Source organism: Oncorhynchus clarkii, chromosome 12 (genome assembly GCF_045791955.1).
Source record: "Oncorhynchus clarkii lewisi isolate Uvic-CL-2024 chromosome 12, UVic_Ocla_1.0, whole genome shotgun sequence".
NCBI lineage: Eukaryota > Metazoa > Chordata > Actinopteri > Salmoniformes > Salmonidae > Oncorhynchus > Oncorhynchus clarkii.
In genome coordinates, this window is record NC_092158.1 from 27031488 (window position 1) to 27053255 (window position 21768).

A 21768-nucleotide genomic window follows, 5' to 3' on the forward strand; every position below is an offset into this window, starting at 1 on the left:
TGGTGGAAAATAAGTATTTGGTCAATAACAAACGTTTATCTCAATACTTTGTTATATACCCTTTGTTGGCAATGACAGAGGTCAAACGTTTTCTGTAAGTCTTCACACGGTTTTCACACACTTGCTGGTATTTTGGCCCATTCCTCCATGCAGATCTCCACTAGAGCAGTGATGTTTTGGGGCTGTTGCTGGGCAACACGGACTTTCAACTCCCTCCAAAGATTTTCTATGGGGTTGAGATCTGGAGACTGGCTAGGCCTCTCCAGGACTTTGAAATGCTTCTTACGAAGCCACTCCTTCGTTGCCCGGGCGGTGTGTTTGGGATCATTGTCATGCTGGAAGACCCAGCCACGTTTCATCCTCAATGCCCTTGCTGATGGAAGGAGGTTTTTATTCAAAATCTCACGATACATGGCCCCATTCATTCTTTCCTTTACACGGATCAGTCATCCTGGTCCCTTTGCAGAAAAACAGCCCCAAAGCATGATGTTTCCACACCCATGCTTCACAGTAGGCATGGTGTTCTTTGGATGCAACTCAGCATTCTTTGTCCTCCAAACACGACGAGTTGAGTTTTTACAAAAAAGTTATATTTTGGTTTCATCTGACCATATGACATTCTCCCAATCTTCTTCTGGATCATCCAAATGCTCTCTAGCAAACTTCAGACGGGCCTGGACATGTACTGGCTTAAGCAGGGGGACACGTCTGGCACTGCAGGATTTGAGTCCCTGGCGGCGTAGTGTGTTACTGATGGTAGGCTTTGTTACTTTGGTCCCAGCCCTCTGCAGGTCATTCACTAGGTCCCCCTGTGTGGTTCTGGGATTTTTGCTCACCATTCTTGTGATCATTTTGACCCCACGGGGTGAGATCTTGCGTGGAGCCCCAGCTCGAGGGAGATTATCAGTGGTCTTGTATGTCTTCCATTTCCTAATATTTTCTCCCACAGTTGATTTCTTCAAACCAAGCTGCTTACCTATTGCAGATTCAGTCTTCCCAGCCTGGTGCAGGTCTACAATTTTGTTTCCTTTGTGCCCTTTGACAGCTCTTTGGTCTTGGCCATAGTGGAGTTTGGAGTGTGACTGTTTGAGGTTGTGGACAGGTGTCTTTTATACTGACAACAAGTTCAAACAGGTGCCATTGATTCAGGTAACAAGTGGAGGACAGAGGAGCCTTTTAAAGAAGAAGTTACAGGTCTGTGAGAGCCAGAAATCTTGTTTGTTTGTAGGTGACCAAATACTTATTTTCCACCATAATTTGCAAATAAATTCATTAAAAATCCTACTATGTGATTTTTCTGGATTTTTTTCTCTCTCATTTTGTCTGTCATAGTTGAAGTGTACCTATGATGAAAATTACACGCCTCTCTCATCTTTTTAAGTGGGAGAACTTGCACAATTGGTGGCTGACTAAATACTTTTTTGCCCCACTGTATATTGTTTTAGATAATACAGATATGGTCCATTCTGATCAAGAATGTCTGAAGAGGAAATAATCTTATCTTCCATATTGTTCCTTCCCTAACCTTGCTCTCCTGATACAATGCTTTCCATCAAAGGCACATTGTCTATTCTGGTACAGGGTGAAATGAATATTGTACAAATTTGACTGTGACACTTTTTGACTATGATGAGGTGTTACGCTTGTGTATACACCCTGGTATTATACTACGGAAATTGTTTCCAAAGCTACAATGAGGACTTGTGCAGAGCAGAATCAACAACCTCTGAAAACTCATTTGTTTTTGAGAAGGAAATGGCTCAATTATTACGTTAACTGTTAACCATTATTTGAATGCATCTCCAGAAGTCCCACTCTGGACACAAGTCAGTAGGTCCATGGCCCAATACTTTTTCCCCCCCACCTCAAAGGTGGAAACACAAAAGTTTGAACCTTTAGGCCAAGCACCTCTATAAAACCCAGTGGTGGAAATGCGCCATAACTGTCCCTCAGATCTTCAGATCGTCTAGTCTGGTCTTACTATTGCTGTGCTTGCTGGATCGACTGGGTCGCCGTTGTTTCTCTGAAGGCGACTCTGGAGCAGAACTGGAGCCTTTCCTTTCTGTGGTGTCACCCCCTTCTGGTTTACTGTTCATCTCTACAGCCAGGTTGTCTCTGTTCTGCTTGTAAGCCACTTTGCTGTTGTAGGGGTGGTAGGCAGAGTCAGGCTCATTCATGATGTACTGGTCTGCATGGTAGGGCTCAGGAGCTGGGTGGTGCCTAGGGAAGTAGTTATAGTTTGGGACAGAAGGCACCACTGCCTTGCTGGGGGCCTTGGACCCTGTCTCACATGGGGTCTGGACGTGTCTGTACCGGCGGCACTTGGTGAACCCCAGGTGATACATCTCCACTATGTTCAGCACCAGAGATATGCATGCCACTGCCAACATGAAGAGGATGAAGATCGTCTTCTCTGTGGGCCTGGAGATGTAGCAGTTCACCACGTTGGGACAGGGTGAGCGGTTACAGGTGTACAGAGGTTTCAGCTCAAACCCATAGAGCAGGTACTGAGCTATGATAAATCCCACCTCGAACAGGGTTTTGAAGATGATGTTGAAGACGTATGTGCGCAGCAGGACCCCCTGCAGGTGGACGCGGCCCAGGTCGTCCCGGACGGGGGGCTTCTTGGGTTTGGCGTCAGGCAGCAGCTGCTGCTTGTCATTGTGGATGGCCAGTTGCTCAGCCAAGTCTTTCTCCTTCTGCTTCTGTTTCTCCTCCATGCGCACCAGGTGCAGGATGTGGCCCAGGTAGATGAGAGTGGGCGTGGACACGAAGATGATCTGCAGCACCCAGAAGCGGATATGAGAGATGGGGAAAGTCTTGTCATAGCAGACATTCTGACAACCAGGCTGCTTGGTGTCACAGGTGAAGCCAGACTGCTCATCACCCCACACTTTCTCAGCTGCAGCTCCAAGCACCAGGATCCTGAAGATGAAGAGCACGGTCAGCCAGACCTTGCCCACTACAGTGGAGTGCTCCTGGGCACTCTCCAGAAGCTTGCCCAACAAGTTCCAGTCCGCCATAGTGGCTCACTCATAGGCTCAGTCTTACAGAGAGATTTGAAACAGGAACCTGCAATCAGAATAAAAACAATATAAACGAATGTACTGCATCAGACAAACATCACAATTGGATTGAAAACCGTTGCATAATAACTTGGATAGTTTAAGGAAAATGCCTCAACCATACTATATTATTACACCCAGGGTGGCATAATAAATGAACCTATACTGATGCATTTTCATTTATGATCTATTTGGTTGTAAAAGCTTGCATTTAAAGATAAGAGCCAAGTATTTTTACTGTGGCTAAACAGACCTCTACAGCTCAGTAATGTGATTGTAGTTTGTTTGTTTTTGTTTTTTTAGAGTGTTTCTGTAAATTAACCAGATTCACTTTTATATATTAGGTTCTGCCCCAAGTTTCTGTGGTTCTGTTTCTTTTAGCATGAAAACATTTGTTCAATACATTAATCTGGTCCCTGCAGAGGCCAACTAAATGAGATTGGTGCTTCCTGGCAATAATTTGCCATAATTTCTCTACGGAGAAAGTAACGCCCATGCTTTAACAAGTTAGCAATCTATGGCCTTGTCCTAATCCCGAAAATGTGAGACGTTCTGAAGAACATGAAGAGTATAATGTTGGTCATGTACCTAGAGTGTTGCCATATGCTTGTGAAACGTCTTGTAGAAAAGCTCAGGGTGCAGTGTGCATCTTTTTTGGTTTTACCTTAATTATTCTGAAAGAAATAATTTCCTCAAAGTTCCTCTGTTTTTATTATTCTTTTAACGGAGTGGCTGCGGATCCTTCCTTTAATGGACACACCACAGGCAACAGCAGGACATAACACCTGTTTCCCTGAGGAGAAACCGCCTTTCAAGTAGACCTAGGGTTGCAAATACCAGGAACGAACTTTCAATAAATCCCTGGTTTTCTAGAAATCCTAGAATCCTTTTCAAACCTGTTTGAAATACAAAAACTATACTGAAACTGTTATGTTTGACTCCAAAACTAAATACAATTCAATAAAATACAAATTCTCAACTTTGGGCATTCAAGCTTTTGGGGGATTTTCAAGCTACTGAATCTGGCTGGTAAATGCGGCAATGAGATGGCCTTCTTTCAAAAAGGCCTAGCTCTGCATTACTTTCGCTAACTATCACTAGCTAACAAGGGGGAAACCAGGTAGGTAGCCAACTTGATTCTTCTTACATGTACTACTACGGTTAAAAAGCATTGGATTGGTGTAAACATGGGCGAGAGAGAGTTTCCTTCTACCTTATCGTTTTGCACCATTCTATTCCTTTAAAAACCAAGTCACTTTGAGATTAACTTTGTAATTTAAACCTAACCATAGCTCTCGAGAACCCAAGACCATACAGCCATAGGGTTCTCATTTGAACAATAGATCAGAGCAGGGCAAACGTTTACAACTATCCCGACACTCTGTCTAACCGTTAATAATCACTGTGTATCACTGTGCAATACGATTTTGGAAACCTCAGAAATTCTACTATCACATCAACCCAAAATGATTGTACAAAGACAAAAGATACATTTACTGTGTGCCGTTTTAACACAGATTCCCACAGATGTGTTTTGCATTGCACTTCCTGAGGTAATGGCGACAGAATGTCGGCTCAAAGCGGTATTACACAAAAAACCTCTGGAAATCTGCGGTAAAACAGCTAACAGTAAATGTATCTTTCGTATTTGTAAAGTTATTTTTTAATGATAATTAAGTTGTGTTCAAGGTTTTCCAAACCGTATCACAAGCAAGAATCAACTGTTTCTAGATAGAGCTTTTCACACTTAACTAAATCTCCTCAGCTAATCAAAAGGGATGTGTAATGACTCCAATGTAGCATGAGAAGGGCTTACATAACCTACTGTATGACCTGACCCATCCATCACCTTATGTATTAATGGCCCCCAGTTGCAAGAAGTGGCATCCCCAAAAACATAAAAAACGATACAACCCAAATGCCTCATAGCCTCTCATGTATGCTTTCGGTCCCTAAACCTAAAACTGAAACTAAATAATATAAAAACGAAATAGAAATATTTTATACAACTCAAACTAAATAAAAACTAGCAAACCAGGTTTGAAAACTAACAAACTAAACTGAATTCAAAATAAAAAATAAACTGAATATAAAAACACAAAACTATAATAACCTTGGTCTACACAACAGTCTTAACATTTTGCTGCTTTAAAATTACATTTGACAAAATCCTACTGAATTACACAACCTACTTTGAATAAGATTCTACTAACTTTTCACAACTCTTAGTAAATTTGGTTGGGAGCCATTGATGGACAGCAATATTTAAACCGTGTCTCTGATTTTCAAGCAGATTTAAGTAGGACTGAAACTGGACCATCGAGGAACACTCAACATCTATTGGAAAGCCATTCTGGTGTGTCTTAGGCATTAACATTTGTGTAATTTCCCATTGAAAAATAAAACCCTATCCCAAGGTTCGGAATTCAGAAGACTGAGGCAGGGTTTCCTCTAACTTTTTATCTGTGCTTTGCTCCTTTCATATTTATTTTTGTTCTGATCAAGTCCCCAGTCCATGCCGGTGACAAGCATACAACATGATGCTGCCACCACAATATTTGAAAATATTACCTTTTTAGATTTCCTTTTAAAGCATAAAAATGTGAAGAATGTGCAAGGGCTGTGTAGACTTTCACTAGCGACTATGTGTCCATTGAATGCATACTAAGTACTGACTGTACCCATAGTATGCACTGGAGCAGGTAGTGGCCTGGCCACTGTATCCTACTGCCAGGCAGGAGCTCCAAGACAAACGCACTGACACATATGGCCTTGACAGGGTGTAGCTCTCTTCTCCCTAGATATAGGTTTCCAGGGGTTGAGTTGTCACTTTAGTAAACATACTGATTGATGCCAGTTGGACTTGCCTATGGAAGTGGCGGTCAGGTTCCCAGATGAGTTTCACTTTCCATACAGGGATTTTAAAGTTATTAAAACCTAGGATGCTGTTACCTAAGGGCCTTCCATGACAGTGTACTGTACATGTGGATGGCCAAGAACTTGTATCAATCTAGGAATTCTCTAATTACATTCCTCATAGTCCATGGTTTAATCATGGTTTAATCATTGCACTGCAACTACACTCACTGTAATGGTTGACTTCCCTCATAACAGTTTGAAGTTGAACCATTTCAGAAATTCAGAGACTAATATCCCAGCTAGCACATTTGGTTCCTTGGAAGTTGTGGGAAAGTACATTTCTGGTTTCCCATTGGTTCTGGGAATTGAAGCCATAAGTTTTTTGAACGGAAGTGACATTTGTACCTATTCTGGGAACGTACATTCTTTGGTCCAGAGAACTATGGTTCCCTGAAAATTTTCCTGGGAGGTTTTATTAACGTTCTGAGAACATGTTTCAATAAGACTTTTAATAAAACAAATAGCTTAGTTTAACTGTTTGGAACTCCAAGCATAGATAGAACACTTTTGCTTAGGCATTAATCTTAGGCATTACTGGAATGTGTAATGGGTGTACAGGCTCCTGAGTGGCGCAGTGGTCTAAGGCACTGCATCTCAGTGCAAGAGGTGTTACTACAGACCCTGGTTAGATTCCAGGCTGTTACACATCTGGCTGTGATTGGGAGTCCCATAGGGCGACGCCACAATTGGCCCAGCGTCAGCAGTCTTTGTAAATAAGAAATTGTTCTTAACTAACTTGCCTAATTAAATATAGAGGAAATGGTTGAATGTATTATTATTTTGTGAAATGTATGATGTAGAAAGGGAGAGGTTGTTTGAAAGGGTCAGAGAGGTTGGAAGGGAATGAGCGGGTGGTATTTTGGGTGGGGGTGATGGGGCTAGTGAGGTTATTATTTTATTTTATTAGAAATTCAGGGTTAGTTAAGAGAATATAGTGATAGGTTGTGACTGGCCTCACACTCCAGTACAGTAAGTGGCGGTGTATGCACCTGTCAGTTGGTTGCGATTTGCCAATAAAACTTGAAGAAGATTAATTTTATTTTATACTGAGAAGATCTGAATGTATATGTTTTTAAATAACATTCATAGAACGTTCTATGAACTTTATTCAAGTTTTCTTGTGGTTTTTATGCAAAGTTTTCTTAATGTTCCTTGGAACAATTTGAGAACATTACTTTAAATACAACTGAGAGGAAACCTGTACAGTAGGAAACATTATGCTGAAGTACTGAAATTCACATAGAAAAACTTTGTTTCTTAACGTTCTCAGAACAAAGTGAGAACATGACTAAATTGAAAAGAAATCCATCTTTGAACTTTTACGAAACGTTCTGTTAAAGTAATGAAATGACAAAAAAACATTATTTTCTTGGTAAGTTCCTTAAATGTGCTGAGAATGTTCAAAAGCCAAGCAACTATCCTGCATCATTCCCAGAAGTTTTGGGAAGGTAGTACGCAATAACAAAAAAATATATACATGTATAAGTTTCATGTTTATGAGGAAACATGTATGGTAGGAAATGTTATGCTGAAATACTGGTTATGCAAAATAACCATAGAACACCCACACTTTCACCAATTTCTAAGAAACATATGGCTTTCAGAACATTATGTGCTAGCTGGGTATTGACCGTATTACTGACCATGTTAATGATTTCTAATGTATGTTTCTTCAGTTGAAACTTCTATAGACACAGTGCGTCAAGACCCACCTTCCCATAATGCTCATCTCCAGTGAAATTGCAGATCCAGTAGTGGCGTCTCCACTTAGGTCGCTATCACAGTCTACACGGCCATGCTCTTTGATAGTGATGACACTACACTGCTAATGTTAAGCACTCTTGTTTCCAAACGGTTTCAACGAGTTTTCAGCTCTTGTCCTGTAAATGTGTCCTGTAAAAGTAACCAATAGGACCTATGTAAGCACCCTCTTTCACTGTGTCAGTTAGCTAGGATGAGAACACTCACTCTCTGTTGAGAATTATAAGGCCCACTGCTAAAGTGATGTTTCTTTACGACTGAGTGGCGTCTAAGTAGTCCAATGGGTGGGTGGGTTTAAGCTCTAAATATAATTCACTGTGAAGGGAGTGGCTTTGCTATCACACTCAGGGGGTTTGGGGGGGTTGGTGAATTGGAGTTGAAAGGTAGTGTTCCAAGGCCTGTGGCTGTGTGGAGCGGGAGAGCATCAGAAAATGATAAAGGTGGGCCCTCCCTTCATTGTTATGGTTGTCATTGACTGGCACATACTCCAGTGTCATTGTTAACAGGCTGACAGGAATCTCATAGTCTGTGGTGGTTGTAAATTCAACAAGAGGACATCCTTCCAAACAGAAGCAGTTAGCTATATTTACTTTACCTAAAACAGAAAAAATGTTGTTTGGTTAAACTGACTGTTCATTGTATGGATTAAATCATAACCCCTTAAGCATCAAATTGCATGGTAAGATAAATCAACAGAGAAAACAGAAAACATAGAACATATGGTACATTGCAAATCTGCACTTTGAAAGGCACAGTATGAATGCTTACCATATGACTGCCGTGAAAAAGAATTGCTGTATTTATCAGCTTGTTAACAGCAAAGTGTCATGTAAAAATAATGCCAGATAACATCTACATTTAGAGAAGTAATTCAGACGGGGCAGTGATTAGATATCTCTCTTCTCAGTCAGACCTCACATCTGATAGACTCTCTATATATGGTCTCTATTGATGTGCTCCAGAAAAAGAGAAATGCCCTCACACTAGCCCCTGCTAGGTCCAGCTGTCCCCAGGGTGAATATTTCTTAGCCTCAGAGACTGACCCCTCACAAGGCTTCGCTATTGATAACCTGGGACCATGCACTCTACCCGGCCAGTCTAAGGTTTTAATTGCTGAAGCTTCGTCAGACATTTCCTCACAGGTGGTCTGACAGCTCACAAGAACTGCAGCATACAGTACCTCTGACTTTAAAAAGCTTCACGAGACTTCATTCTTTGATTGTGTTTCAATCAATAAAATCTATAGATTGGATTTTTCTCTTTCCAATTCTTACTCAATGGCACTGTCAAATGATCATAACCGCAGATAATCTAAACGCCCTTAGTACCTGATGTTTGGTTAGTTTCATATGTTTGTGCTGCTCTCCAGTGGCTTTCTGATGTATCACATAAAGACTTTGTAGCGACGTCACTTTGTAACTCAAGACAACACACATAAAGCATTCAGAATACACTCATAATAGCTGCGTGTACTACTAGCTCGTTAATATTTCCATGTGGCTATTGCACATAATATAACTCAAGTGTTTTATTAGGAATGTCTAATTATATTAGCTACAGTAACACAAATATGTGCAAGACATTCAACATAACAAGGCATGGTATACAACAAAACAGGAACTAAAATACTATCAAGGTTGGGTAGGTTACTTTCTAAATGTAATCTGTTACAGTTACTAGTTCCCTGTCCAAATTCGTAATCAGTAACGTAACTTTTGGATTACCCCAACTCAGTAACGTAATCTGATTACATTCAGCTACTTTTAGATTAGTTTCCCCTTAAGAGGCATTAGAAGAAGATAAAAATGTATGTTACTAATTGAACCACATCTATTGCAGGATAAATCTATGTTAAAGTTTACATAGCTGACCATATATGGACGTTACATTTTACTTTATGGATTGGTTATGAAGGCTTTTTCTAACCCATCGCTTTCTACTACATACAATTAAATGATATCTTTACATTAAAAACTAAAGTCTATCAGAATTCCAGTCATTCCAATAAATGTTATACCTCTTGATCTTCAAAAATAGGACTTAGAAATATGGAAGAATAGATTAGCCAAATTGTTTTACCTGAGCATAACCCCAAAACTAAAGACCTATTAGCCAGCCCTGTTGTTTATGATTTTGTTGTCATGGAGGACTGATTGGGCTCATTGATTTAAATTTAAAAATAAATGCTGCGCTCATGAAATTGCATGCTTTGAGCACTACTGAAAAGTGCTATTTATTTGTTAAAAATGAATGCCATATGCTGCATTTGCTATAGGCCTATTGTTTATTTTTTTGTTGGTGACACTTTGATATCTTGATAATATGCAGCTGTTCAAAGTGCAAATTCACAGATGAAACAATAACCAAACAGCCATCCCGCCTCAATTTTGGTAAAAAGATGAGGGATGGGCCTGGAGAAATGTAACCATGCTCAGATTAATAGACAAGAGCTATGGATGCAAGGACTGACCACCCATGATATAAAATTATTGTTTTAACCATGTTATGAGGCTATAAAGCATTTGTTTACATGTACAATGTTTACAAACACAAGGTAATATTTTGGATTCACATGGAGTGTGACAGTTGAACTAAACTCATGAGGCATTTATAAATTATATTCTTCAAGAATCAATGGATATATATAATTTATAAACCCAAATACAGATTGCCCCTTTAAATCAATCAAAAGTCTTCGAGTTTGAACGTGTCCATTAGGTCTATTGATAAAAAAAATTATCAGCATGAATTTATTTGAGCAACGCGGCAGGTAGCCTAGTGGTTAGAGCGTTGGACTAGTAACCGAAAGGTTACAAGATCGAATCCCCGAGATGATAAGTTTTTCACTGGCTGTCCACTGTTTTCAAAAACAATGATTGATAGGCAGCTTAAACTTCTTGAATTCAACCATTATTGGGTTCAAATACACATTTAGATTTGCGAACAGTCATCCACAGCAACCACAATCCGTAAAACGCAAATAGCTAAATAAGAGAGCAGCAGTGTGATTCACATCAATGCGCTACGCAGATAACAATAATTTGTGATATCCGTATCGCAGTAGACTACACCACTGCTGTCATCCTTACCTCCAAACATTTATTCAAGTTAGATAATCTTTGGATGCCGACAGAAGTTGCACCATTGGAAAACATAGCTTGGACTGTAGCCTACAAAAGCCTGTTCCTGCTCTTTTACAGCGATCCATCAAACCCATTTGGTTTGTTATCATAGTGGTTGGTATCTGACTTCTGGTCGGACTCGCTCATGTGGAACAAACTTACATTTGCGCCTTTTTTCAATGTTTATTTGAATGTCATTGAGAAAACAGAGAAGTGTCAAATATTTTTTTCTTCTCAAATCTCTTCTGAATTTAATTTAATTGAATCATCTAGTATCTGTAATCTGATTACAATATTTTTTGCTGTTACCGTTTTTGTAATCCCTTATATGTGAAGTAAACACTTTACAGTACCACAAATTCTAAACATCCTTTCTCTCACGCACACAATAGTTTTAAAGCAGCAATGCAGTATCTAGTAAGAAAAATAATGAGATAGACATGAAAATTAATCATTTGGTTCTTTCATTTTAACTTCAACTAAGCACATTTTCTCATTCACTATTCTATTTTACTCTATACACTTGCATAATCAGTCTCATTCATAGCATCAAAACACTATGTGGATGTCTTGAAGCACTTGATATTTCACTATGAAAGTGAGGTAGTTATTAGTAGTGCTTTGGAATAGCCTCATAGTTATTAGTAATACTCCACCACAACCACCAAATGTTGGTTAAATTCATCACTTGGACAGTTTTCTTGGGTTACTATTTATAATAAACCAGGGTACCAATGCTTTGTCCTAATTATACCACATTATCAGTGATTAAAATGTCTATCATGAATTGAAAACTATTTATGAATCATAATACAGAATGGATGATGAGTCGGTTTAGTTGCTTGAATCTTGCAGAGCATATCGAAGGTGACTGCATATTGAATTCAGCTAAATTTGAGACGTTACAAGGTAAGGGACTGTTAATAAATCAGTTTACCATACTTTTCATCAGTCTCCTCTTCTGGATTTTGTTCTATATCCAAACTGAAATTGTCCTTTGAGTCATATCTATTTGAAAAGTATAGAAAAAGTGTGAACACCTCATTAATTAATGTTGTTAAGGCCATTACTTTGAGCTTTGAACATATGTGCCCAATTACAGTTACACAGTGTTGGTCCATTTAGCTTGTTCTAGTAGGAGCAGAGCTTTTGGGTGATCCATGCTCCCATGGTTGAGTCTCCAGCATTGCTTAAGTGCCTACTACAGGCCTTTCCCACTAGGAAGACGACCTCTGCGATGTTGAGCAGGATGCAGATCCCTGACACAGCCAGCATGAACACAGTGAAGACGGTCTTCTCTGTGGGCCTGGACACAAAGCAGTCCACTGTGTTGGGGCAGGGGTACGAGTCACACTTGACCAGCCGGATCATCTTATAGCCAGGGTAGATCATGTAGAAGAGGTACATGAAGGTTACCTCAAAGATGATGCGGAAGAAGAGGCTGATGATGTATGTCCACCAAAGTGCACCTGCAATCTTCATCTTCTGGGTCTTGATTTGCTCCAGGTCCTTGGGGTTGGCCCGGCCAGACAGCTTGTAGAGTTTTTTGTCGATGTGTCGGCGGTGGGCCACATGCATGGCCACCAGCAGGGCTGGGGTGGACACCAAAATTAGCTGCAGGGCCCACAGACGGATATGTGAGATGGGGAAGAAGTGGTCATAACAGACGCTGTTGCAGCCGGGCTGCTGGGTATTACAGGTGAAGCCAGACTTCTCGTCACCCCACACACTCTCTGCTGCAACCACCAGGACCAGGATACGGAAAATGAAAAGAACAGAGAGCCAGATGCGACCGATGCCCGTGGAATGTCTGTTTACACCGCTGATGACGGCATAAAAGGACGCCCAGTTCATTTTCGATTCCAGGTCTGAAAAACAAGGACGTCATTAAAATTATTTAATTGTAGAAAGATTTGAGGTCAATAATGTTGATAAATTGTTGGTAATTTTGCCTAGAAAAATAGCCCTATATATGTAAGATATTTCCACAAGATTTCTGTATACAAACACTAATTGCACGTTTTTTTACTAAAAACACAGATTTCACATAACTCGCTTCACCAGTCAACACCACTGTCTGACCAGCACTGGTCAGCGACTGAGATATTGGGAAATCTCCATAAAGCCATCAATTCTCAAAAAGCAGAATCCCCCAAGACTAATTCCATATCCGTCAAAGCCAACGGCAACTGAGGTCTCTCCATCTTGTTATAATTCAGATCTATTGAATGCCATTGTTTTAGTCATTCCTGCCATGGCAGTAGAAGAGACTTGGAGAGGTGGAAGTTACCAAGCTCATCAGGAGGTGTAAGAGGCATAGGCAGCACCCAGGGTGGAGGACAACGTTGACCCGCCGGTGTAGCGTGGACATTGATGTGCGGCCAGTAGAGAACCAAACCTCTCTACATGCCTTGACGTTGGTGGGCGGCTTAAGAGCGCAAGCCTTTGGTCTGGCACTACACATCAGGTGACCATTTTCCCAAAGTCACTGGCAAGGGAGTATCTGCCCCAATGTGACCAGTGTGCCATGTTGACACTGGCACCAGCCTGCATGGTATATCTATGCCCCTCCCCAAGCCAGACTGACCACAGAGTGGGGTCATAGTGGGGACTTTTATGAAATGTTTTATAATATGTAAAGTCACAACAAAGACTATGATAAGCCAATGCCAAAAGAGTCTACAGACAACATGGTTCAGGTCTATTTCACTTTAACTCAGTCAAATCAAGATATAAATGAAAAAACATATTTCAGGATTTTTTTTAATGGCAGATTTTTTTTGATAAAACGAGAAATTAGAGGTGATATGGTAAGAGAAGATTAAAGGAATAGGATTCTTGAACATGAGATCGCAAATTGAATGGCTAAATTAAGATTTCCACAATAAATCCTTTAAGTATAGTTATTATTTAGGATTAGCATGTTTTCTTTATTCTTACAGTGTGCACCCCTGATTTTCTAAGATATTTCACAAGCAGCCTATTATGGCTGTCACTGGAAAGCACAGCTATGGTTATCTAAGCCACATACAATAGGCTATCTATGTAGAGGAATGAGTGAAGAAGAATGAAATACAACACAACTGGTGCTTTTAAATGTGAATACATCAATTACACTTTTATAAGGATACTTTTTGTTTATTAGTATTAATCCTAAATAAACATTTCCAGATCATCAGTACAAATGTTTGTTTGACTAGGCAGAAAGATGACCAGGGAGAGATCTCATCCCCTTTAACATGAAACCTAATCACAAACATGTAAATCATGACAAAAAAATGATGTGTATACTTAATTTAGATTTCATAGCTGTAACAAATGATTAAATTCGTGAAATTACCTTCAGTAGAAGTAGTGCACAAACACGCCCAGAAACAATTGAATTACCATCAGTATAGATGGATTTCTTCCCATTAGTGAATCTGTGAACCAGAACACCAGGCGTTTGCATTGCTAATGATTTCTCTCACACTAGCCACTGCCCTGCACAGTCGGAGTCATATGCTCTTGTGTGAATCATTTACATACAATAGCTGCTTTTATTAGATCCAACAAGCCCCTTTAGAATTCAGATCAAGCGCCTCAGTTTCCGCCTACCCTCAGCAAAGGAAAGAATCTGTGTGGACACAAAGAAGCCTGCCCTATCTATTGTGCACTGTACTGCAAGGGAAGTGAAGGCTGGTTTTGACACAATATGGAGTAAAAATTACTAAACCCAAACAAAGAAAGTCTAACCACATGCAGAGGGAGTAGGTCTTATAGATAACAGTAGAGAAATAAATGCTTGTTTGTTCATAATTTATTTGGTGTGTGTGTGCATCAGTGTGTGTGGTATTTTCAAAGACATTCTAACCTTTCCTTGTTTACCCACCTGCTGTCAAAAATGTAACTGACAATTCCAGTACAATTCTGAGGGATACTTTGGAGAGATAATTTTAAATAATCTTAAACAAGCCTCGGACAGATTAACATCTCATCTCTAGAGGGTGCTAGGCCCACTGAAGACACATTATGAAGCGAGAACTAGGTGACCCACAATTGAGGTGGTCTACTGGGCATCCTTTTCACAGTTGTCCAATGGGTATAAAATAAAATAAACGTTTAGTGAGGATGTGCAATACATTCATTTAATTGGCTGGGAAACAAATACATTGAGATCATAATTGATGCTTTCACCAAACGACATTAAGTTACATGGGAGCAATAGTAATCATGTTCAATATATGATTTTGATTAATGCACATTTTGTGTATGTGTGTATATCGATGTGCCAATAACAATTTACTTGACCATAGCAGCTTTCTGTATCATATTTATTCTGGACCGTATCCATATTTTCAATGCACTAGCAACTTCTTTAAGAATCAATGGGGAAAAAGTACAAAACACTCAAATAATTTCTTGTTACAGTGGAGACCATACAGAATTCCTGCTATTGTGGAGAAAATAGACCAAGAGTTATCAACTCTGACAAAGGAATCCACCAAGTCTGTCAAAACCTGTGCCTGTTCAAACTGTACATTTGTAAGAGGTGGAAAATAAATAAAATGAGTCAGCCATACTTTTGAGAAGAGCAAATTGGCTTTCACAAACACAGTTCTTTAACAAAAAGCAAAACAAGATGAAAAGTGGTAGCTACATATCATACCTACATAGCAAACTATTATTCAGTTTCACAATGGACATTGATCAGAGGAAACATCTTTCAATATTGGAGTTTCTTGTGATGCACATCTTCTAGGTATAAGCACATGAGCTAACATAACTAATTAGATGAAGTATGGATGACAAAATTCAATCAATTTGTTGTACCTGTAGAGTGTTACTACCACCTTCTTAGGGCATTTCACAAGTCAACAGTTTAAGTTTCGCTGGATACTCTGTATTACTCTGTTTGGGAGCAGCTGTTAGACAATATCATCAAATTCACTTACTAATCTTCTTAAGCACAGCACGGTGCTGTCTCGACAGAGACTGGGCCTTGTTGTCAATGCTTAGTTGTATATTTGCATAGAGCCTACAGATCATATTAATGGCTGCCACTAAATAATGTTCCTCTGATATGGCCACAATGAAAACTGTGATATGCGGCATCAGAAGAAAAAGAGACCATAAACAGACACTTATGAACAGTTTCTGTCTGGGATTGTATAAACCTGCCTTTTCTTCAAGGCCATCTTTCCATATACACTGGCAACTTGTTAAAATGTATTTAAGAGGGAATAAGAGCAGATGAATACTGCAGACCAGGTTGGCACTGTTGCTGTGTTTGATGGTTGTCAGCCCATGTTTTTACGGTTCCCATAGCCTCTCTGATGTGTATCCTTCCAGTTGTCCCAGTCTCTAGCTTTCTGCAAGGCCTCCTTGTCATCATTTTCAACCCGCTTCTCTTTCTCTTCTTGCTCTCGCTCTTCTCCATCAACGTCCTCTGAATGGGGGACAAATTGTATTTGGTGAATGAGAAAAGGTGTAAAAAAACATGGATCAGGACCGTTTGACTTTTCCCCAAAACAATTTATGTACATACGGTTAACTGTAAATAGAAAATAATTCTGAACATCTCTTTTAACCCTACCAGTGCTGCGAGGGATCCCCTGGTCCGGCAGGGCATTTTTCTTCCTGTGCTGCTCATACCAGTCATCCACAGACATTGTAGGCAGGCTGGGATAGCCAGCCCCAAACACTCTGAAATGAAAAATTACACATTTATTATACATTATTCAACTATTTACTTAATGTCATATAATAAGCAAGTAGCTATGTAATTTAATTTTCATAAGGGAGGTTGGACAGAGTCCTTATTTTGTGAGTAGGAAAACAAAAAAAACATTTTACATAAAAATGTGCAGAATGAGAAATAAATAAGTTTGAGCAGGTGCTTACCTGGCCTGAACAGCATCTTTGGTGAGAATGAAGGGTTTCATGGGAGGCCTTTTAGATTGTGATGGCTCTGCTGAACTCTGCACATGGAAAATATAAAGAGCATCAGAAAATCACCCTTTCAATTAGTCATTGGTGAATAAGATTAGTTACATCTTCAAATCTATGTACCTGTTTTAGAACATCCATCCTGGTCAAAATCTCAATTTCCTGATCAATGCTCTCAATCTCCTCCAGGGATACAACAATCCATTTCCTCAAGTTGAGGAGGTAGAAGTCTCTAACTATCTCGTCATCTGCCTGCCCACTGTCCACTGCTGCCTTGATCTCTGATAGCTTGGCCTCTGTGTTCTTCCTCTGGGTGTATCTGCAGAGTATAGCACAATAAATAAGAGTCATCAGACCAATGTGGGTGCAGATGAATTGCCATTATAAAATAAACAAGAGAGATGTTTAAGTTGTTAAATAGCTGAGGGACATAACATATTTTAAGAGGCTCGTGACAGGTACTAGACCTTAAAGCATAGGCCTAAATATTACTTGTGCAGTGCTGAATCAAAACAATGCGTGTTCCGATTGTCAAAATTATTGTAATTGAAAAGCAGATGTTTCTGATACCTTTCTATCTTTGCCGCTCTTACTGTCGCCATTGCAATCAAGTCCGGAGGTTTGGGGGGCCCATTTGCAGATTCTTCTTCCAGTGTGCCAGCAGAGTTTTCATTGGTTTTGGGTAGTTCAAACTTTGATATGTTATACTCCTTACATCTTTTCAAGAAGTCCAAAAAGTAACATCTTGCTATCTGAACTTGCTCTAGTCGTTTTGCCAGGTTCACTTGCTTCATAGTAAGAGCCCCCAGGAGGACAGGCAACATCAGATACTTCAGATCTGTGGTTGCTACCTCCTCCAATTCTTCATTTCGGCTAAAAAAACAAACATGAAGAATGAACAAGAATGAACATGCAGCATCATTTTCATTTGCATTGCCTTAGCGAACGTTAGCTAGCTAACTAGATTGTTTACGACTTATCCTAGCCAATCAAAAGTATCTAGCTGGCAAAACTGTCAAGCAACTCTAAGGTGGAATCTGTTCGTTATTTAGTTGGCTATACTCTTTGATATATAATCATGCCCAGTACATGATAGTAACTAGCTACCTGGGTATCTGGCTAGTCATCAAAGCTTGAGTAGATAGCGATCTATAGTTAGCTAGGTGCTAGCTAACGTTAGCTACCTGAACAAGTCGAGCTGGGCAACCATCCGCGTTGCCTCTTCCAGTTGCGTTATCCCACGCTTGATTTTAACCTGGATATGGGTAGCTGCGATGGGATCGTTTGTGGTGTCCACCTCCTCATATAGTTTCCATCCCCGATCTAACAAATCAGATAGTTTAGGCGGTTCTTCTGCCTGACTTGGTGACAAGCTAGTACTTTCAGCGGCTGCCATTTTTGCCTTTTTTCTATGTAATGACTACTATCGGCTTCCGTATTCATTCTACGCTCACTTCCTTTATGACAAGATTCAAAAGGTTTCCACTAGTTAGCACAGCCACGAAGTCAGAATTGTCGCAAAAATCATTATTGTGGTTAGGGCAATGCTTAGGTTTCACTCTCGCCAAAATCCGTCCAAAATAAGCCCAATGCGTTTCAATGGGCTTATTTTGGACCTAAACTTGTCGCCTGCCTTCCCGCATTTGGGACGACTCCCATTGTTAGGGCGGAGACATTAACATATAATCAATGATATAAACATCTCTGTATAACGGAAGTATGTTGCAAATACTACGTCCAAAAAAACACAGTTTTTTTTACTGCAGTAACTTTGCAGTGTAACCACAGTTAACTGCTGTTATTCTGCAATTACTGCGTCAAAAAAACACAGTCGAATGCAATTACTGCAGTTTCAAAACTGCAATCTGCTTTTGTAAGGGCGGCCACTGAGCCGCCTGACACTAAAACCTGCCTATCATTAAATGTATTATTCTGTACGTAAATTGTGCAACCCAAATTTAGTATGATCATAGATCAGATATTGCACTGGATGTATAAATGTGAAGCACCCGGTTGGCGTTTCCACTCACTACCAAATATGGTGATGAGAGGAAGCCCAGTGGCCGGCAGCTGTAGAAGATTAAGCGAGTTCGATTTATCAAGTTCTCATCGACGAAACATTTGATCTCCCTACAGTTTTCTGTTTCCAAAACTAAAACAAACAGAGTGCTCTGCGTTTTGTAGACTTTACCCTTTGCCAAAGTTTTTGAAAATTGCGTTGTTTAGAAGGAGAGCAAGGGCGATTTTTTTTCAAACAGCACCTAGCAACACATTTAGCTACTTTTAAAAATGTATTTGTAACTTTTTGCAACTTTTGAAAAGTGACTCACGCTAAAATGCACGCATTTTCCCTCTAAATGACACAACGATTTTCTCTGTCACACACTCAGTCACAACCCACGTGCCTGGCTGCAAAAGTGCATTGTGAGTGACGTCAGCAGCAGTAGGGCAGCAGCAATTTCAGCAAATTGCAAATCATTGTTGGCTGACTGCAGCAGCAGTAGCACGGGTTCGACGAGCCAAACTCAATGAATATAGTTGGTCACGAATGTTTGATCTTCAACATCAATCAACATGTCACAATCAACATTTTACAGGAAAGAGTGGGAGTCTGTACCTGAACAAATGTTAAATCATATTTTTGCCGAGATGGCCAGTCAATTTGAGTAACGTTATTGTGGATTCTACGTAATGACGCATTCGTCATTTAGCAACTTTTAGCAACAAATCAACCTGCCTCTAGCAATTTACCCTGAAAATGAGTTGGCAACACTGATCTCACTAGCTCGTGCTTGGCTCTGCCTACCTCCTTGCTTGTTCTGCCCACCACAATTAATTTGCTCCGTTAGACCAGAGCCTGTAGTTTCCATCTTGGGTTAGTTATACAAATCTTTGGTATGATGCTGCGTTCAAATGCTAGTCAGAACTAGGAAACTCAGAAATGTCCAACTTGCTAACTGCGGCACGTGTATAGCTACAACCAGTTAGTAAGTCAGACATTTCAGAGTTTCCTAGCTAGTTCTGACTAGCACGTGAACGTGGCATGATATGATACCTTACGTTTGCCAAAACTTGGCCACGCCTAGCTACCTTTTGCCATTTCCTTAGTTGTTTTGGGGCGCGTAATTAATAATAACGCGGAATGACAATACTAGCAAAGATAATTTAAAACTGATATTAGCACGTCACAGGTAAGACATAAAATATATACGAAAGTATGTGGACACCCCTTCAAATTAGTGGATTCAGCTATTTCAGCCACACCCGTTGCTACCGGTGTATAAAATCGAGCACACAGCCATGCAATCTCCATAGACAAACCTTGGCAGTAGAATGGCCTTACTGAAGAGCTCAGTGACTTTGAACGTTGCACCGTCAAAGGATGCCACCTTTCCAACAAGTCATTTTGTCACATTTCTGCCCTGCTAGAGCTGCCCCAGTCAAGTGCTGTTATTGTGAATCAAATCAAATCAAATCAAATTTTATTTGTCACATACACATGGTTAGCAGATGTTAATGCGAGTGTAGCGAAATGCTTGTGCTTCTAGTTCCGACAATGCAGTAATAACAAGTAATCTAACTAACAATTCCAAAACTACTGTCTTGTACACAGTGTAAGGGGATAAAGAATATGTACATAAGGATATATGAATGAGTGATGGTACAGAGCAGCATAGGCAAGATACAGTAGATGGTATCGGGTACAGTATGTACAAATGAGATGAGTATGTAAACAAAGTGGCATAGTATAGTATAAAGTGGCTAGTGATACATGTATTACATAAGGATACCGTCGATGATATAGAGTACAGTATATACGTATGCGTATGAGATGAATAATGTAGGGTAAGTAACATTTATATAAGGTAGCATTGTTTAAAGTGGCTAGTGATATATTTACATCATTTCCCATCAATTCCCATTATTAAAGTGGCTGGAGTTGAGTCAGTGTCAGTGTGTTGGCAGCAGCCACTCAGTGTTAGTGGTGGCTGTTTAACAGTCTGATGGCCTTGAGATAGAAGCTGTTTTTCAGTCTCTCGGTCCCAGCTTTGATGCACCTGTACTGACCTCGCCTTCTGGATGATAGCGGGGTGAACAGGCAGTGGCTCGGGTGGTTGATGTCCTTGATGATCTTTATGGCCTTCCTGTGACATCGGGTGGTGTAGGTGTCCTGGAGGGCAGGTAGTTTGCCCCCGGTGATGCGTTGTGCAGACCTCACTACCCTCTGGAGAGCCTTACGGTTGAGGGCGGTGCAGTTGCCATACCAGGCGGTGATACAGCCCGCCAGGATGCTCTCGATTGTGCATCTGTAGAAGTTTGTGAGTGCTTTTGGTGACAAGCCGAATTTCTTCAGCCTCCTGAGGTTGAAGAGGCGCTGCTGCGCCTTCTTCACGATGCTGTCTGTGTGAGTGGACCAATTCAGTTTGTCTGTGATGTGTATGCCGAGGAACTTAAAACTTGCTACCCTCTCCACTACTGTTCCATCGATGTGGATAGGGGGGTGTTCCCTCTGCTGTTTCCTGAAGTCCACAATCATCTCCTTAGTTTTGTTGACGTTGAGTGTGAGGTTGTTTTCCTGACACCACACTCCGAGGGCCCTCACCTCCTCCCTGTAGGCCGTCTCATCGTTGTTGGTAATCAAGCCTACCACTGTTGTGTCGTCCGCAAACTTGATGATTGAGTTGGAGGCGTGCGTGGCCACGCAGTCGTGGGTGAACAGGGAGTACAGGAGAGGGCTCAGAACGCAACCTTGTGGGGCCCCAGTGTTGAGGATCAGCGGGGAGGAGATGTTGTTGCCTACCCTCACCACCTGGGGGCGGCCCGTCAGGAAGTCCAGTACCCAGTTGCACAGGGCGGGGTCGAGACCCAGGGTCTCGAGCTTGATGACGAGCTTGGAGGGTACTATGGTGTTGAATGCCGAGCTGTAGTCGATGAACAGCATTCTCACATAGGTATTCCTCTTGTCCAGATGG

At 40.7% G+C, this 21768-nt stretch overlaps 3 protein-coding genes across 4 annotated transcripts; all 3 read right to left on the reverse strand.

Annotated features, from left to right (window-relative positions):
* Positions 1-1432: 1432 nt before the first annotated feature.
* LOC139422941 (gap junction alpha-3 protein-like) lies at positions 1433-7774 on the reverse strand. Its single transcript, XM_071174435.1, has 2 exons — positions 7697-7774; positions 1433-3072 (listed from the first exon to the last, which is right to left on the reverse strand). Exon 2 carries the CDS (start codon positions 3021-3023, stop codon positions 1950-1952), a length of 1074 nt encoding a protein of 357 aa, XP_071030536.1. The 5' UTR covers positions 3024-3072; positions 7697-7774; the 3' UTR covers positions 1433-1949.
* A 3262-nt stretch (positions 7775-11036) lies between these two features.
* Positions 11037-14364, reverse strand: LOC139422944 (gap junction beta-1 protein-like). 2 transcript variants are annotated; one of them, XM_071174438.1, is made up of 2 exons: positions 14208-14364; positions 11037-12735 (listed from the first exon to the last, which is right to left on the reverse strand). In XM_071174438.1, exon 2 carries the CDS (start codon positions 12719-12721, stop codon positions 11999-12001), a length of 723 nt encoding a protein of 240 aa, XP_071030539.1. In that variant the 5' UTR covers positions 12722-12735; positions 14208-14364; the 3' UTR covers positions 11037-11998. The 2 variants fall into 2 exon arrangements, with proteins under 2 accessions (XP_071030539.1, XP_071030538.1); XM_071174437.1 differs by lacking the exon at positions 14208-14364 and adding an exon at positions 13158-13245 and having other exon boundaries at positions 11774-12735.
* Positions 14365-14654: 290 nt separating this feature from the next.
* On the reverse strand, positions 14655-18413 carry LOC139422943 (immunoglobulin (CD79A) binding protein 1). Its single transcript, XM_071174436.1, has 6 exons — positions 17980-18413; positions 17366-17668; positions 16919-17114; positions 16751-16827; positions 16443-16552; positions 14655-16295 (listed from the first exon to the last, which is right to left on the reverse strand). Exons 1-6 carry the CDS (start codon positions 18189-18191, stop codon positions 16147-16149), a joined length of 1047 nt encoding a protein of 348 aa, XP_071030537.1. The 5' UTR covers positions 18192-18413; the 3' UTR covers positions 14655-16146.
* Positions 18414-21768: the final 3355 nt, after the last annotated feature.

What these genes read in the sequence shown, in the direction of transcription:
- LOC139422941 (XM_071174435.1), bottom strand. Translation starts at nt 3,023, where the DNA reads ATGGCGGACTGGAACTTGTTGGGCAAGCTTCTGGAGAGTGCCCAGGAG.
- LOC139422944 (XM_071174437.1), bottom strand. Translation starts at nt 13,185, where the DNA reads ATGCCTCTTACACCTCCTGATGAGCTTG. An exon ending in TACACCTCCTGATGAGCTTG is followed by an intron (nt 12,736 to 13,157) that starts GTAACTTCCACC and finishes CTTGTTTTTCAG; the next exon opens with ACCTGGAATCGAAAATGAAC.
- LOC139422943 (XM_071174436.1), bottom strand. Translation starts at nt 18,191, where the DNA reads ATGGCAGCCGCTGAAAGTACTAGCTTGTCACCAAGTCAGGCAGAAGAA. An exon ending in AGAGCGGCAAAGATAGAAAG is followed by an intron (nt 17,115 to 17,365) that starts GTATCAGAAACA and finishes TATACTCTGCAG; the next exon opens with ATACACCCAGAGGAAGAACA. An exon ending in AAAGATGCTGTTCAGGCCAG is followed by an intron (nt 16,553 to 16,750) that starts GTAAGCACCTGC and finishes TTTTCATTTCAG; the next exon opens with AGTGTTTGGGGCTGGCTATC.